Source organism: Carassius auratus, unplaced genomic scaffold, assembly GCF_003368295.1.
Source record: "Carassius auratus strain Wakin unplaced genomic scaffold, ASM336829v1 scaf_tig00026523, whole genome shotgun sequence".
NCBI classification, from domain to species: Eukaryota; Metazoa; Chordata; class Actinopteri; order Cypriniformes; family Cyprinidae; genus Carassius; species Carassius auratus.
In genome coordinates this window covers 88,532-105,303 of record NW_020525524.1, presented here as the reverse complement: position 1 = coordinate 105,303, position 16,772 = coordinate 88,532, and the positions used below count along the sequence as shown (strand labels likewise).

Here is a 16,772-nt window from a genome sequence, read left to right as displayed (position 1 = left end):
TTGCAAATGTTTTGTTAAATTATAGTAGCCTATACGTTTTGCCAATCAACAGAAGAAGGAGAGAAAAAAACACTGCCAGGACCACTGATATTGCGAACTATACAGTACACTTCGGATGTCACGTTTTAGCAACTTGAGGTCAAGTGTTTCACTGAGGGCTACAATGGTAGTATTTCAGGTTTGAACCTCCAAGCTTCATTAGCTTTAGCAATGTGATATTTGAAGATGAGCAGATGTTTCTGGCTCACTTCCCAGTGACCAGAGCACTTCCTCACCCAAGACAAGAAAATGCAATAAAATAATCATTGGTTGATGTAACAGGGATCTGCCTTTGAGTGAGAGCTAAAGATACCCCATCTGGATTAGGACACAAATGTAAGATTTCAATAAACTAACTGAACCACTAAAAGCTACTTAGAGTTTTATGAATGAAAGGGTTTATGGGAAATACTCAAATAGATTGTTAGTGAAATTATAGGGTCTTGGAAATAGGCACTCTGAAACTGGTCTTTGAGACATTATTCATCAAGCATGAAACGTCAAGGGAACACTGATACCATCAGTGTTATTTGTCCCAAGTGGAGTGTAAAGTGTAAGTGTAAAGATCAGGAGACATTTAAAGAACTTGAAAGTCAAAGGTGTATTCAAGGTGTCAAGTGTGCATCTCTGAGTTAAACACATTACTGGCTTCATTCGCATTTCATCTCAGCCTATAGGTGGGTCTTCTAAAAGCATTGGCAACTCTTTCTCTGGAGTTGGTATGTCTGATCCTCTACCTTGCAGACATGTCTCACCTTTCACTTTTTTATGACAGCATGGGAGAAAAAATATATCCTTTACTTCAGGGAATCAGAATCACTTAAAGGAATTGGTTAAATAAAGCTACCTAATGGGTTTTTCAGAACATAACTTTTGGTGGTTAAATCCTGTATTTAAAGATAATAACTGATCCAAGAGTGTCTTCCAAAGATAATTGCAGGTTTTCTGTCTGCAAGAAAAAATGTAAGCGGTTTTAGAATAAAACATCTTAAAGCCTAAAGAATAATTTGGAGTTTAGAAAAGTGTTCTGAAATACAATAGTCAAGGCATTGTGAAATAATATAATAGGCACACACTAAAAAAGACATGGCGTTATCAATTGGATTGATCATCAATCGCAAAACATTCTTTATAAACGTGTTTCTGAAAAAAAGGACTTGAAGCAAAAATTTTGATGTTAGTTTGAATAACTAGTTTTATGATATTCTTTAAAAAAACAATATATTTTACACTTATAAACCGCCGCCATTCATGTGACAACCACCCCTCACCCTGTATTACTGTATTACATCAGTAATGTGGAATTGTCTTTTTGATAGTAGCATCATTACAGTTTGAGACACAAAAGTGCTTTGAGTAGTGTTACACCTTGCATTTCCTCTTTGAGTAAACAGTCGATTCTGTTTAAATAATCATGCTGAAGCAAGACCTTCAGTGCCGGACAGTTTTAGTAACATATATTTGTGGGCTAATGCATTTATAAACTACTGCAGTCACAAACAGTTGGAGTCCAGATGAGTAGACAGGTCCTCAGCAGACAGTCTGGGCTAATATAGGAGCTTGGCACCAAACTGTGAGACAACCTCAGTGTGACTGTGAGAGCTCCAGTGATCTCTGTAATTTCAACATGTGCCAAAGTTGCTCTTCAGGAACCACAACCGATGACCTGTTGACTTTCAAGAACCACATGTAAGATGGTCTTTCTGCCTCACATAATGATCGGAGTTTTTTCCTCATTCTGTCCTCAAAACAGAAGTGAACAAACACTGTGGAGTTCAGTGTTCCAGAATGAGCAAAATTCCTTTTTGTTAAGTTTTTCCCATATGCTATAGTCCTGGGTTTGTGTGATAAGACATTCCTTATAGCTTTGAAATGCAGTGTACTTTGCAAGAAGTGGCGCATTCTTAAAAGAAGCACTTTTAAGGGGGTCATGTTGGTTTAAGGGGACACCTGAGCTATTTGTAGTGATATATGAATAAATTCAGAGAGGGCAGTTTGTGGTTTTATGGTGTACAAACAGAACAGCTAAAACCACAAGGCTTAACCTGCCAGAAATGTGGGTTTAGAGCCTTTGGTAAGTTGTGTTTGGTTGAAATTCAGCTATTAGTGGTAGAAATAAAACTTCATATTTCCTCTTCTCCAGATGTTCCAGCTTAGAGCTGACAATTGCAGACAAATTACCTTCAGAAGATTTTCTTGCTCTGTTTGATTAGCTATTCCTTAAAGATTTGCCCATGTTTCTCCATTTAAATATCCGCTCCTTCATCCACAAACCAGAGTGGACAGCCAAGATCCAAGTATTTTCATCTGGACCCAGAGTTAAGTGCCTTTCGTTTTTTTTTTTTTTCTTCACACAAATTTGAACATTTAAAGTCAATTGAGGATTTTTGTCAGTGTTAAACTACATTTACAGGCTTCCGGCCGTTGTTGGTTTGTTCCATTGAAATTAGCCAAATTATACCGTTGGACCTTGGAAATCCACTGTAATCTATACATTTAGCCTCCATTATCTTTCTAAGTTCCGTGACATTTCTGAAACGCCCTTCCCAAATTAAAGGACAGAAACGCACCAGAGCCCGACATTATGAGCTGTGTGCTTTTTAAAGCAGCGCCTACTCAATCTCCATCCATCTTAATGTGAGATAAGCGGCTTACAGTCAACTTCACGCCAAGTGCTCTTTATTGTGAAAATGCAAGAACTATTTTTGATATTCCTTAACTGTGACAGGTTACTAATGGTTGAAACCTTTGCATACTTGCAAAAACATATTCTAAAATTTATATGCTTGGCTTGGAAAATGAAGTGCATGTTGTTGTTGTTGTTGTTGTTTTTAAACACACTTGCCCACTGTGCTTACTTAAAACCAGCTTGATGTATTTGAGATGAGGAGGAAAATTATTATAAGAGATCCACGATTTGGACAATATTCAGTATGAACAGCTATTGATACAATTTCTTCTGCATAAACACAAAAGCAGTTTTAGCAGTTATTTTTAATAGTAAAAAAATAAATAAATGATGTGAATTGTGAAATCATTTAAAATGGCAAAATCCTGTGATTTTCTCATCAGCCATATCATAAAATAAATGGCCATTCTTTACATTTAGATGTAAAGCTATAGAGGGTGCGTGATGTGATGTGTTGTGCCAGGGTTCAACAGGTGTCTTCATGAGAACTTTATGAAAATTGGTGACACGTGTAATCGTTACTGTGCAACTGTGATTGGAGGTCTCATAATTTCTCAGCATGTGTAAATGGGAATTACGTGTGAATAGTTTCTCGCCCACCAAGCTACGTTTTGTTTGGGTGTGTTCATTTGTGGAAAATGATGTTGCTGAATTTCTAATTACTATATTGCTGTTGATGTTTTTTAAGTGTATGTCAAGGAATGTTAGTCTTTAATCAGCAGTGTTAAATCCCAAATGAAAACACAGAGTTGCTGTAAAAGAGATTTTTGTCGGTCAGAAGAACATGTTTGTTAAATTTTGTTGGTCAGAACATCTAACTTTTACTCATGTAGAGTGCAGACTTTATAACAAAATCTAATTGAAAGTCTTCCTCGTAATAGTGCTTTATTCTCTGAACTATCAGAAATTTGTTTTGCACCAGATTTAGCTTTTTAGCCGTGCACCGAATTTATGTTGTCATACAATAAATTCAATGAGATATAAATAGGAAAATCATATAGAATTATGGGTATGGGTAAATGATGGTGATTTTAACCACCCTCAGTGGTTAAAAAGGACTTTTAACAGTAGCAGAGAGTTTGAGGGTTAACGCACCAAAAACAAGGATAACAATGCCATTATGTGAACTTCCATGAGTCAGCAAAAACAATTACTTTCCTTCCCAGAAGCAGGGATGCAGCAGGGTTAGGAAAAAATACTTGTGTATTACACTCAGGTCCACAAGTTCAAAACCAAGTCAAGGGAAACACCCTTGAGTATACACTCAGTTTAGTGTCAGCATGGCAATGTTGTTTTACGATCCCAAGATCTGTAAATTTCTCTATTTATTTAAAGGCTTGTTATATCATATTTAAACTCAATATCTTAATTTTCCCTTATTTAACATATTTGAACCAAGAGTTTTCTGTGGACATCGACCAATCTCACGGAGTCATTAGTACTTACAGTAACGCTCGTTATGTTAATAACCCATAAGCAGAAGATAAACAGGTTTCCAAGCATGGTGGTGTGTTCATGAATCTATATTTACTTCTCAAAAACATCTGCATGCATAAGGCCCCATTTACTGCAAGTTTCAACGCCAATCCACCTTGCCAGCTTGCAATGCTCTCCTGCATTTCATTTTAGCCCTTAAATAACACTTTGGTGAAAAATTGGAAGGCAGCTGAAGTTTGACATTTCCATTGCTACATGTTAATTAGACTGATTGCATGGCCATCAGACAATGAGCATTCAGTCCATTGTGTGAGGGTACGACAACAGGCAAAGCAGATCAAATGTGAGCTGGGAATGAAAAAATCCCATATGCCGTGCTGTGGGATTATTCTACACGCCAAACTACAGGCCATGTCTGGGAGCCAGGATGCATGGTAGGAGCCTGTGGTCTTTGCCTCTCCCCCAGTGTCTCCAGTGGTCTACGCTGTGACTATCCCCTGGTGGCCTGGCTCCAAAACCAAAGGTAAAGAAAGCTATGGAAATGACAACGTTGCTTATAAGGGTTGAAAAATAGATATGTTTTGATCATCCTTTGATATCTGTTCTTGGGTTTACTCAGTGTAGCATTAGCCTCTTCAAGAAAACTGCAAATTAGGAATGGTTCTATCTTTCTTGTTTCTTTGGTACCTTACCATTATTGATACCCAAAGGTTGCAAATTAAGATGATCCTTGTGGGTATAATGATACAACATATAGTTTCATTTTTATAAAAAAAAAAAAAAAAAGTCTTAGTTTTGAGTTTGAAATCATAAAATGGCAGCACTTAATTTATATCCCCATTAAATTCAGCCATGAAGTAAACACAGGCATTTTAGATGTCTGCCTTTATATTTAGAAGCACGAGAGGAAAAGTTTTTTTTATTTTATTTTATTGTTTACTCTTTTCCTCTGTCCGTGGTGTCGATGTTTATAAATATGACTGGTTCTCTACCACAATTTGTTGTGTAACTGTTGATTTTTGCATCCATCCTGTTTCCTCATGTGTAAAATGACCATCTGTGTAGAAGCCTTTAAAGATCCCTGGCTACTCTCCAGGGGACATGCTGACTGTCCATAAGCAAGTATCTGCACCAGTTTGCTTTATTATTTGAGTATTGGTGAGCATAAATACCACCCGAAATGTCAAGTGAAGCCAGTTTAAATCAACCCTACTTAAACTTCTGCAATATTGCAAGCTTGTTGGTTTTTAGTCTCCTTAGTCCTGAAAAGAGCCCCAAGAGGCTTCTATCAAAGAAGGGAGGGATCCTAAAGTAAATTTAGCGTCCACCCAAATGACCATCGGCCCAGCCCTTTACACAAGCGGCCGGCTTTAACTGGGGCAGAATGAGTCACAGTCAGTGTGGTCAACACTTCTTTGCTGAACATGGACCCATATGGATGTACTTTATACTTAATCACGTAATTTTTATTTTTTTTATTTTTTGCTCTAATGCACAATTGCACAATAAAATATGTGTGCATTATTTGCAGCATTCTTCACACATAGCAAAAAGTATGGGTAATCAATACACAACTGATGCCTATTTATTAACCTACGATAAAGCAAACAAATCTCATTCTCACTACTGGAATGTTTATTTAAAATGGAATATATATTTAATTTTCCTTTTTTTTTTTCATTTTATTTAAATCATGACCTAGACATGTTTACAAGAGATTTTGCCAGTGCATAACATAAAAAAATGCACAAAATATTCTCAAAATGCATCCCTTAAGATAATTTGGCTCATGAATACAGCTTATGAATACCACCATATATAGATATTAGATATTTATGTACATACATTCAAAGCCAAAAGCTTTGGCAGTGACATAAAATGTGTGCTTTGCAAAGTTTCCTTCTTAAGGGGTTTTGCTGTTAATGCTAGATTATTGTGTAGAGGGATCAGAAGTTTCCAATCATTTTGTTCTTGTTAGCAGTGGTTACCTCCAAAGAAACACATGCAGCCATCATCACTTTGCATCAAAATGGCCTCACATGCAAAAAGAAATTGCTACAAAGAATATTGCACCTGAAAGAACCACATACTGGATCAAAACTTTTTCAAAACACAAAATGTGTAACTGTCAAAACGTATGGCCATGACTGTACAATTTACAATTTTGGTAATACAGTAAAATGAAAGCCAATACGACAAGAGTAGCAAGAGATTTATTTATACCAGGAATGGAAGACTTTATGCGACAGTGATTCACTTTGACATATCACAATCTGTTTGGTATTCTGATTCACGTGGATAACATATTTGAGGCATTTTGTGATTTATTGTTTTATGTCCACAAACGAAATGGTCTGAGAGGTGGCTTATCTGGAGAGCACCATGTCCTGAAGTGGTGTACAGCTCGGGTTTGTCAGGCTGCCAGTTCCTCACCATGCTTGGTCTAGAAGCAGACAGCACTGAGCCAGCCCAGTCCAGTGGGTGTAAAAGGGATGTCAACTTGTTTACAATATAGTTTGTTGTTCTCTGGCCACCCATGTCGAGGCCCATGGCATGCAAAGGTCATTTTCAGCCAATGTTCATGAATCTATGAAGAATGAATGAACATGGCTGAAAATAATAGTTTATTGTTATTTATACTGGCATGCCTAGGCTTTGGCTCATACTTGAATTGTATGTCTGTTATTTGCAGAGAAAGTACAATATTTTGCAATGTTGCAAAAGAGAAATATACTGTTAAATAATGCAAAAAAAAGGTGATTTAATTTGAAAGATATTAATACATTTATTCAGCAAGTTTGCATTAAATCGATCAGAAGTGACAGTACAGATATTTATAATGTCACTTTAAAAAAAATGCTGTTTATCTATTCAAAGAATCCTGAAAAATGTATTCATGTTTTCTACAAAAATAGTAAGCAACATGAATAATTATGAGCAAATCAGCATAATAGAATGATTTCTGAAGGATCACGTGACATTGAACTGAAATGGATGCTGAAAATTCAGCTTTGCTTTCACATGAATACATTTTCAAATAGAACAATTTTAAAGTTATTTTTTTTATCAAATAAGAGACTTTATTTCTTGGAATTCTGAGGGGAAAAAAGTGAGACATAAATAAAGAAAAGAAAAATATGAGAGATAAACTCAGAAATCTGACCTATATTTTTCCCCTCACAATTCTGAATCTACTTCTCAGATTATAATATGTGGTAGTCTGTCCAGTATCATCCCAGCTGTATTGTGGTGTAGTATTGGCTTGTGCAGTTGTGAGAATAGATTTGAAGCAGGGAGAAAAACAGTCCCTGTGTGAAGTTCCTGTCTCGTCCAGCAGAGGTCCTCCAACAGTAGCTTTCAGCAGCCTGATGATCTTTTTCTTCATGGTACAAAACCTGCAGGGCCTTTTTGTGTTTACCAGACTTCCCGAGCAAAATTGCTCTCTCCACATGAAGAAACCAGACTGTTATTTGTTTCATCCATGAACACTTGCAACAGTATCAAACACATTTAAATTTGAATTTCAGATATGCTGGTGTAATTAACCTTTCAAAGTGCTCACCATATATGACATCGGCTTTATAGAAAGAAGATTGCCAGAGTAATTGCTGAAGTTTGTCTCATCTCATGCTTGCTTGATTCATTGTTATTCTCGGTTGACTGCAGTATCTGTTTGACATACGATGTGATAAGCATGGAATGATGCTTTTCCTCCTGTGAACAGACAAATTGTGTTTCTTAAATGCGACATTCAGTCAAGGAAAACTGGCAGTAAATGGGTCGTGTAATATATTGTTACAGAAGTTCTTTAGTTTTTCTCAATCTTTATACTCTCTCTGACCCGCAAAAATACTCCTTAACCTTCTTTTGTTGTTTTGCCATTGAAAAACATCCCATGTTGTATGAGAAGCAGTTTTACACACTTACCCACATTTTACTCTTATCGTTGGTTCTTCTGGGACCATATTACAGAAACATCCATTATAGAGTCCTATCTGTTTAGTAGTCATGGTGATTTCTGTTTCAAGCTTGTTAGGTCTTAATTTGAGACTTAACTTTCTGTAATACGTGCCCTAAGTCTTAGAAATAATAGCATTTATCCTGCTTTCTCCTTATTACATCACTATGTATGTCCTGATGAAGAATCTGATCATCCAGTTCTGATGTGTAAACGTGGACAGTCATGTGTGGATGCGATGCCACAAAAGTGCAGAAGTTCAGAACGAGTCGTTTTTATAACTTAGCTTCACCAATTGTCTAAGTTTAAGTAGCGACAAAATGACTAAGAATTAAGATGCAATTAAGCTAAAAACTATCAAATAAAAGCTAATTCAAAATATATATATATAAAAAGCTAATTTATTAGTTCTATAATTTAAATATTTAAATAATTTAAAGCTAATTTATGTTTCAAAACATCAGTGTAAATTTGACTCCCGATGACCCCTTTAAAATTGTTATTTATTACATATAGATAAGTCAACTTGCTGTGTAATTCACTGACTAAATACTCCAAGTACACAGTGATAGCAACTGTAGTTGGTGAGAATGGTAAGGACTTCTTCCAGTGCAAATCAGCATATTTCTGATGTGTCACTGAAGACTGAAGTACTGATGTTGGAATTCTGCTTTTCTATCACAGTAATAAATATAAAGAAATGGACAATAATGTATTTTAAGATGTAATATTATTTTAAAAATATTACTACTTTTACTGTATTTTTGATTAAATAAATGCAGCCTTGGTAAGCATAAGACAATTCTTTCAAATATATATATATATATTTGAAAGAATTGTCTTATGGACAATAATGTATTTTAAGATGTAATATTATTTTAAAAATATTACTACTTTTACTGTATTTTTGATTAAATAAATGCAGCCTTGGTAAGCATAAGACAATTCTTTCAAATATATATATATATATATTTATATGTTTTACATTTGTTTCACATATTTTACATGTGATTTTATCGTTATTGCATGTACTGGCAGATTTTACCTTGTTTATCACTTAAACCTTGAATTTTGATTTATTTTATAATTAAGAAAAAATTCTTACCCAAACACTCCAGGCCCATTTAAAATGAATTCTCCTTTTCCACATTTGTTAACAATGCTACTTTGCTTTCCCAGGTTATGTGGGAAAAGATCGAGGGTGGTTTGGCTCTGATAGTCATGGAGAAAATATCTGTCTCAAGTGGCCCCACACAGACACGTCCCAGGTTCCTGCGGGAGAGCCACCTGTCTCACACACTCCCGTCTGTCCACACGCACCTTATAAATGCTCACTGTTTTCCTCTTGGTCGAAGCTGCAATGAGCTCGACAGAATCAGTCTGAACCGCTCATTCACTGACATAGAAGAGTGGCACATTCTCATTCTAGATGATTTTTTTTCAGGACAGGAATCAGTTCCAGAGAGAACATGTCAAGCACCGTGACCGAACCATCCCAGAGAACTAAGAGGTGATTCAGAACAGGGACCGCCGTCAGCTGGCTGATTGCTCCACTTCGGCCCATCTGCCTCTTCCCCATCTCCCGGACTAAAAGGCTTTCTTCACCACTCATGTTATTTACAGTGAGGTACTCAACGACTCCCTCTTTAGTCCCAATATAGAGGTTTTTACCAAAACACTCAATGCTGAAGTTGTTTTTGCCTTTCCCAAAGGGCATTTTTTGAAAGACTAGCACAGGGGTGAAGACTTTCATGATTATTTACTCTTAACTTAGGTCTCAGTGGCAAAAATACACCTAAAAATAAATGAGAAACATAGTAAATTGGGCAGAGAAGGAAAACAGTCTTCATTAGCCCAGCTATATACATGCTGTAAAGCTAAATAAAACAAGTAAAGGACGGTCTCACCTCATTAGCAGAGAGGCTGTCAGTGTTATGGAAGTCTCTTTTTTTACTCAAGTGTATTTTGGCCTTGCCATGTGACTCTCATCCTGAGAGGAAGTAAGTGTCAGCAGTTTGACTGCTTTTTACTCTGACTCTGAATGGATGTTTGATTGCACAATAATTAAAGTGTATGAAAGGAAACTAAAACAGTGTTTGTTGCTTCATCAAATGCATTTTTAGCTCACGTTTGCTTTTGCTCACATTATCAATTGGGATTAGTGTAGGGTTAAGTTTAAGAGTATGTTCATTTCAAACATAATACAGCATTCAAGGAATAGATCACTAAAAAATGCAAATATGCTGAAAATGTATTTAACACCAGACCATCCAAGAAGTAGATGAGTTGGAGAAAATTTAGCATTCCATCACTTGCTCACCAATGGATCCCCTTAAAGGGGGGGTGAAATGCTATTTCATGCATACTGAGTTTTTTTACACTGTTAAAGAGTTTGATTCCTATGCTAAACATGGACAAAGTTTCAAAAATTAAGTTGTACGTTTGAAGGAGTATTTTTGTTCCAAAAAAACCTCTTCCGGTTTGTCACAAGTTTCGGAAAGTTTTTTTCGAGTATGGCTCTGTGTGACGTTAGATGGAGCGGAATTTCCTTATATGGGTCCTAAGGGCACGTCTGCCGGAAGAGCGCGCGCTCCCGTATAGCAGACACTGTTGCCAACTTCAGACCCCCATAGCGACTTTTTTCCAAAAAAGCGACTAGCGACAAATCTGGCGACTTTTTTTGACAGACCTTATTTAGTCTCTGAGACTCTCCGGTACTGCCGCACGAGCTCTCTCTCTCGCTCTCTCTCTCTCCCAGCGTGCGCACACGCCTCTCTCTCTCTGCATCTGCTTCTGCTATGTTCAGCGAGCAGAGAGAAGCAGCACTTTCAGTTAAAAAAATATATTCTGTTGCTTCTAACTCTATTTTACATAAAAATTTTGCCGAAATCACAGTACAATCATTATCTTAATCTTATGTGTATGTGATTTCATTAGACAATGTCGTGAATAGGATTTTAGTGCAGAGATTAACATCTTTGAGAGCTGGTTATGTATTCTTAATGGACCGCGTTTCAGTCATTATAATATTAATTCCGTTGTCGGACAACAGAAACATTAAAATATAATAATAAAAAACTTTTATTGAGAATTTTGGCTGCCTTAAAACGCAGTAGGTGAGCATAGAAAGGGCAAGATAATATGACGCACTTACGTCATGAATATGCTAATTAGCATATGACGTCATCTAGCGACATTTAGCGACTTTTCAGGCAGGGTTTAGCTACTTTCCATTGAAAGAAGTTGGCAACACTGATAGCAGAGCAGAGAGAGGCTGTGCACAGCCTGATCAGAGCGAGAGCGTCGCGAAAAGTCACAAAAGAAGTGTGTTTTTGGTTGCCAGGGCAAGACAACCCTGCACAGATTACCAAAAGAGAAACAGCATTAAGGGACCAGTGGATGGAGTTTATTTTTACAGAGCATCAACGGAGTTGTGCAAGTGTTTTTGTTTGTGCCCTGCATTTCGGATTGCACATCGTTTATTTCTTAAGGATAATGCAGTCCCAACGGAAAAGGGTCACGATTGTGTGTTGGAACCACATGCAGGTGAGTAAAACTGCTTCAAATATCTCTGTGTTGTTAACTTAGCTATCAGCGCGTAAGCACATCAAGTAAACAACATGCGATGTTGTCATCAAACTGCACTTTCCACATGTACAGCTTAAAAAAAAAAAAAAAAGACGACATAAAGTGGAACTTAGTCATTTTCCAAAACCGCTAAGCAAATATATACAGTTTCAGTACATACCACATAGCATACCGCCTTTGCTGATGCTGCTCTTGTTAAATTTCAGCCTCTGGATCTGTGTCACAGCTTCCACATGCTCTCAACACAAAAGCCTACTGGCGCTCGTGATTCTTTAGCTCCGCCCACACGTCACGCCTCTAGGCGCTCGTGTTTTTCCGGGAAAAATTGGTATAGACTATCTTTCTCTTATAAATATAATAAAAATAAAGACTTTTTGGAGTTATGAAGGATGCAGTACTACTCTATAGGTACTCAAGATTAACAGGATATTGAGTGAAAACGAGCATTTCACCCCCCCCTTTAAGTGAATGGGTGTTGTCAGAATGAGAGTCTAAAAAGCTGATAAATGCATCACAATAATTCACAAGTAATCCACACGACTCTAGTCCATCAATTAATGCTTTGTGCAGCCAAACGCTACGTGTTTGTAATAAACCACCACCATTATGAACCTTTCAGTGAACAGTTCTTAAAAGAAACATATTTTCTATTTCCACTCCAAAGAACCTTTTGTGCATAGGAAATTATCCATGGATGTTAAAGTTTTCTTTATTTTTAAGGGTGTACTTAATTTTGAGTGTTTCCACATGACATTGCAGTGGTCAGGCTGAACGGTTGGAGCTCTCAGAAAATGTCAAAGTTTACAAGTTGTAATTACAAGTTCTATGAGGACATGAACGCTTTTTACAAGTCAGAATCTTGTAATCACAGTCATTTTGACTTGGCGTAAACACACCTCTACTCACTTTATTTCACCAGCGAAACTTAAACAGAAAATGACTGAGAACACCTTTAAAAAAATGTATTTATTTTGTGGCCTTTAGATCATGTTTGTTTTTGAGAGTTCATGCTAGTTTATGTCACAACAAATTAGCCATTTTTACACATGTAACTTTCTCTATGATGGGGACAATGAACCAAAAATATCAATGACGCATCTTGTTCCCAGAGCCTTAGCTAAGTTTAGCTAAGTTTAGATAATTGGACCCCAGAACCATTCCCACTTTTACCACCTTTATGGTAGCAATTAATATATGCATTGTAATCATAGCATCACCAAACTATGACTACACCATTAATGGGGATAAAAGATTGGGAATAATGCTGCATGTTTATTGTGATACTTAAAAAACAGGCAGTAGTAGAGAAGAATACATTTTATTGAACAAAAGAGCATTTTGTGCAACCAACTTCAAACATTTTTTATATTATTCCATACTGGTTTATGAAGACAGTTATTTTTGAAAACGTATTAAACAATACAATAAGCATCCTTATCAGCATGCCACACAGATTATTAATCTATTCATTGTATATTTATCATTCCATTTATTTGAGCAGAAATCCAAATCTATTTTGCCCTCATATTGCTTTCCTGCTATAGCTGGACGACTGTGCTGCTCCTGTGGTTGTCTGTCCCAGTCGGGTGAGCTCACTTCTCCCTGCCACAGTCAGTGCACAGGATGTCATCCCTCTGGGTGAGGAATCCACGGCCCACCAGAGACACAGAGCACTGCATACATGTGAAACACTCACTGTGCCACTGTCGCTCCTCAAACGAGATGTACTTAGCACCTGCCAGGCCTGGACACACACACGGATGTTTTACAATCGAGCACAGTGCTGATTCATTTTTTTTTTTTTAATTTAGAGGTGTATAAAAATAGCTGCCAGATGTCAAGAATGAAAACATACTAGTAATTGGTTTGGTGCAACCCACGCATTTCTTGGCATACAGATTACTGAAGCAATCCAGGCAGTATGGGTAGTTTTCTCTTGAGGTAAAGCGCTGGCCTGCCAGTTGTCTCTTGCATCCAATGCAAGTGAAACACTCTCGGTGCCAGGGCTTATCATGATACGTGACACCACCAGTTGTTATGGCCTACAGAATTGAAAGTGTGGATTTCATTTTAGTAATATCAATTAACCATATTGTCCAACATTAAAAACAAAAAAGAAAATACACGAAAATTAAAATCCCAATCAAATCCTTGAGAAATGTAAATATGTTACTAATTGGTGTTTTCATATGAATTTGTATGTGATTTGTACAGAAATGTTCTTTCTTTTTTTTTTTTTAAGCTTGATGGTGCACCCTACATGTACCTGTATGTCAGTGAGCATAATCAAATCAACCGAAAGTGTAAAAATGAGAATTTAATTCACCAATTTGCCAAAACAGTTTTCCATGCTGCTTAAATGCATAGACTGTAGATTTCAAGGTCAAAAAAGCAATCCAAAAGCATCATGTATCATATTGCATTCAATTAATCTGCTATATTCCATGTCTTCAATGGCAAATGATAGCTTTGTTGAGGATTTAGTTATAGTTATGCTGAAAAAAATGCTTTTTGAATCTTCAAAGCTCCAGTTGCATAAATGCTTTTTGATATATTCTCTCACAAATTTTCTCTTTTTGTATTCCACATTTTAAAATACTGTTTTGGAACAGCGTGAAGGTGAATACAGGTGAGTCACTTTTGATTGAACGATAACTTTAATGAAATGTAATAGTTTTTCATATGTCTGATTCCAAAGCTTTCAAGGTTCAAAAAAGACCTTCACCTTCACAAACTTTTTTCTGTTTGTGTTCCACATTAGAAATAAAGTCATATTAATTTGCTGCAATAAAAGAGTGAGTCATTTTTGGGTGAACTGTAACAGTAATACTGTTTTTCAAATATCTGATTCCTTCACAAACAATACACAAAGTAAAGGACTTACTTTTTTACAAGCACAGCATTGGTAGGCGAATTGCTTCTCAAAACAAGGGACACAGAAGTAACTGTTATCTTTAGGGATGAAAGACTTGGTTCCTATTGGCTGCTGACAGCGTTGACACAGAAAGCATGTCTCATGCCAGCTATTGCCTTTGTACTCCATTTTTCGTGATCCTAACACATAAGCAGAAGACAACCTTTATATACTGAGATCTTTAATATTTTATTCAATTTAATAAACAACCTATTTTTAATACAAACACATGCTTTTAATATGTTTTTAAGGGGGGAAATCATTTAGTTACATTTAATTTCTCCAGAAAAGAAAAAATAAAGTGTTCTACCTGGCATGATAGTCTTCTTGCAGGTGTTACACTTTGAGGAATGCTCATGAGAATAGCACTCAGTGCAAAGCATAAGGTCATCTTTAGCAGCAAATGCTTTGTCCACCAATGATCGACTGCACTTGCCACACTTGAAGCAATTTTCATGCCAATGCCGGTCTTTGTAGGAGAGATCCTTCATTATGCATGCAGAGAAAGTCTAGTTAAAAGACTGCAAAACTGTTCTGACTTTCTGTTACTCATTAATCCTTTATTAATGAATCCTTTTTTTTACATTTCTAGAGTTCTTAAAAGCAAATGTAGTCATAGTTGGGTATGCTTCTATAGGGGTGAATGGATACTACAACACATATAATTTGTGTTCCCATTTGATCCAAATGCAAAAGAAAAAAAAACCATGATAGCATTTCAATGACTTTTTAAAAAGGGAAAAAATATTTTGATTGATTACATCCCTAGAAGAGAATTTTGAAATGTAATACAAAGGAAATGTAACACAAAGTTTAGTCCTATAAATATGCATTAATAATAAAAAATAAATAAAAAAGTCTGTGTAAAGGGTCCACTGATCTCACAGATTTTTGATTTATTGCATTGCATTAAAAATTAATTCTATGTCATTTTCAAATATAAAGGTGTGAATTATGATGTCATTTAATGCTTTCTTATGCCTACCTTAGAGTTGCACCCAATTGGCAAAGAACACATCTCACAGCAGTTAGCAAACAGATTCTCATAGCACTTTGTGCAGTATTGGGTATCCTCCTTTAGGATGTATTTCTTTCCGAGCAAAGTGTCCTTGCAGTAATGGCAGTCGAATCGTTCCATAGACATTGTTGTTTATGTCTTAAAAGCAGTAAACAGAACCATAAAAATGTCACAACATACCAGGCTAAAGCAATAAGGTAATTGTCACCCACAAAAAACATACGCCTCTTAAAATAGACACAACAAGCTAAAATTATGGTCTCTGCAAACAAAATCCCTTCCGTGGGATCCTAAACCCCCTTTAAGGTATCAAGAGAACGGCTTGTGATAGTGAGTAAAACTCACCTTCAGTGGCTGCTGGGTGAGATGGCCAGTGATTGAGGGGTTGCATTAAAACGAGCCTCTATAAATACGATTGCTCTTATTAGAAATCCCTGGGGAGAACGGCCCAGTTGCTGATCTCTACACCTTTTATGGGAGTCCAATCACAACGCATGCCTTATGGTCAAGATCTGTGAATGGTGCCACTGAAATGTTATTCATTTGTGTACTCTTAAAGTACTTTTCCATTACATATTATTCCTGTAAGAGTTACAGAAATCAGCATTTTAGCTGAATTAATTTGTGTCAAATGAATCTTCAAATGAAACACATTATCTTCATAGTTACATACTTCATGTCTCGCATATCAGTGAAATTAGCGATTGCTCTGTCCTCGGATACCGGATATCTTACTGTATCCACATCTGAGCCCTCAAGCAACTGCTGAAGGCTTAGAGAGAGTTGAAAGCAAATGTTGTAGAGGATGCCAAGCTTCTCTGCAACCACTTTAAAATTGCCTTGGGTTGACTGGATTACAAGAACTATGCAGCAATTACCACAGCTAAACAGGTTTGACACCGGGGGGGCTCTTAAATGTAAATGGAAGAGTTGATTCTTGACATTTATATTTAAGGGATATACCCAGATAACAGGGAACATTCTCAGAACTTTGGCTAATGTCCTGACAAGGTTCTCTCATGAGCAAACATTCTTCCAGTCACATTAATGAAAATTTATTCATGTTTTCTGGTCTTTAATAATGGTAGCACAAAGTCCATTCTTTTTTTTAACATCATTCATGGAGTGT

The 16,772-nt window shown here is 36.5% G+C and overlaps 1 protein-coding gene across 1 annotated transcript; it reads right to left on the bottom strand.

Moving 5' to 3' along the window:
- Positions 1–13,063: 13,063 nt before the first annotated feature.
- LOC113078767 (four and a half LIM domains protein 2-like) lies at positions 13,064–16,027 on the bottom strand. Its single transcript, XM_026251063.1, has 6 exons — positions 15,989–16,027; positions 15,611–15,781; positions 14,936–15,110; positions 14,596–14,765; positions 13,567–13,753; positions 13,064–13,455 (listed from the first exon to the last, which is right to left on the bottom strand). Exons 2-6 carry the CDS (start codon positions 15,767–15,769, stop codon positions 13,304–13,306), a joined length of 843 nt encoding a protein of 280 aa, XP_026106848.1. The 5' UTR covers positions 15,770–15,781; positions 15,989–16,027; the 3' UTR covers positions 13,064–13,303.
- Between the last annotated feature and the right edge of the window lie 745 nt (positions 16,028–16,772).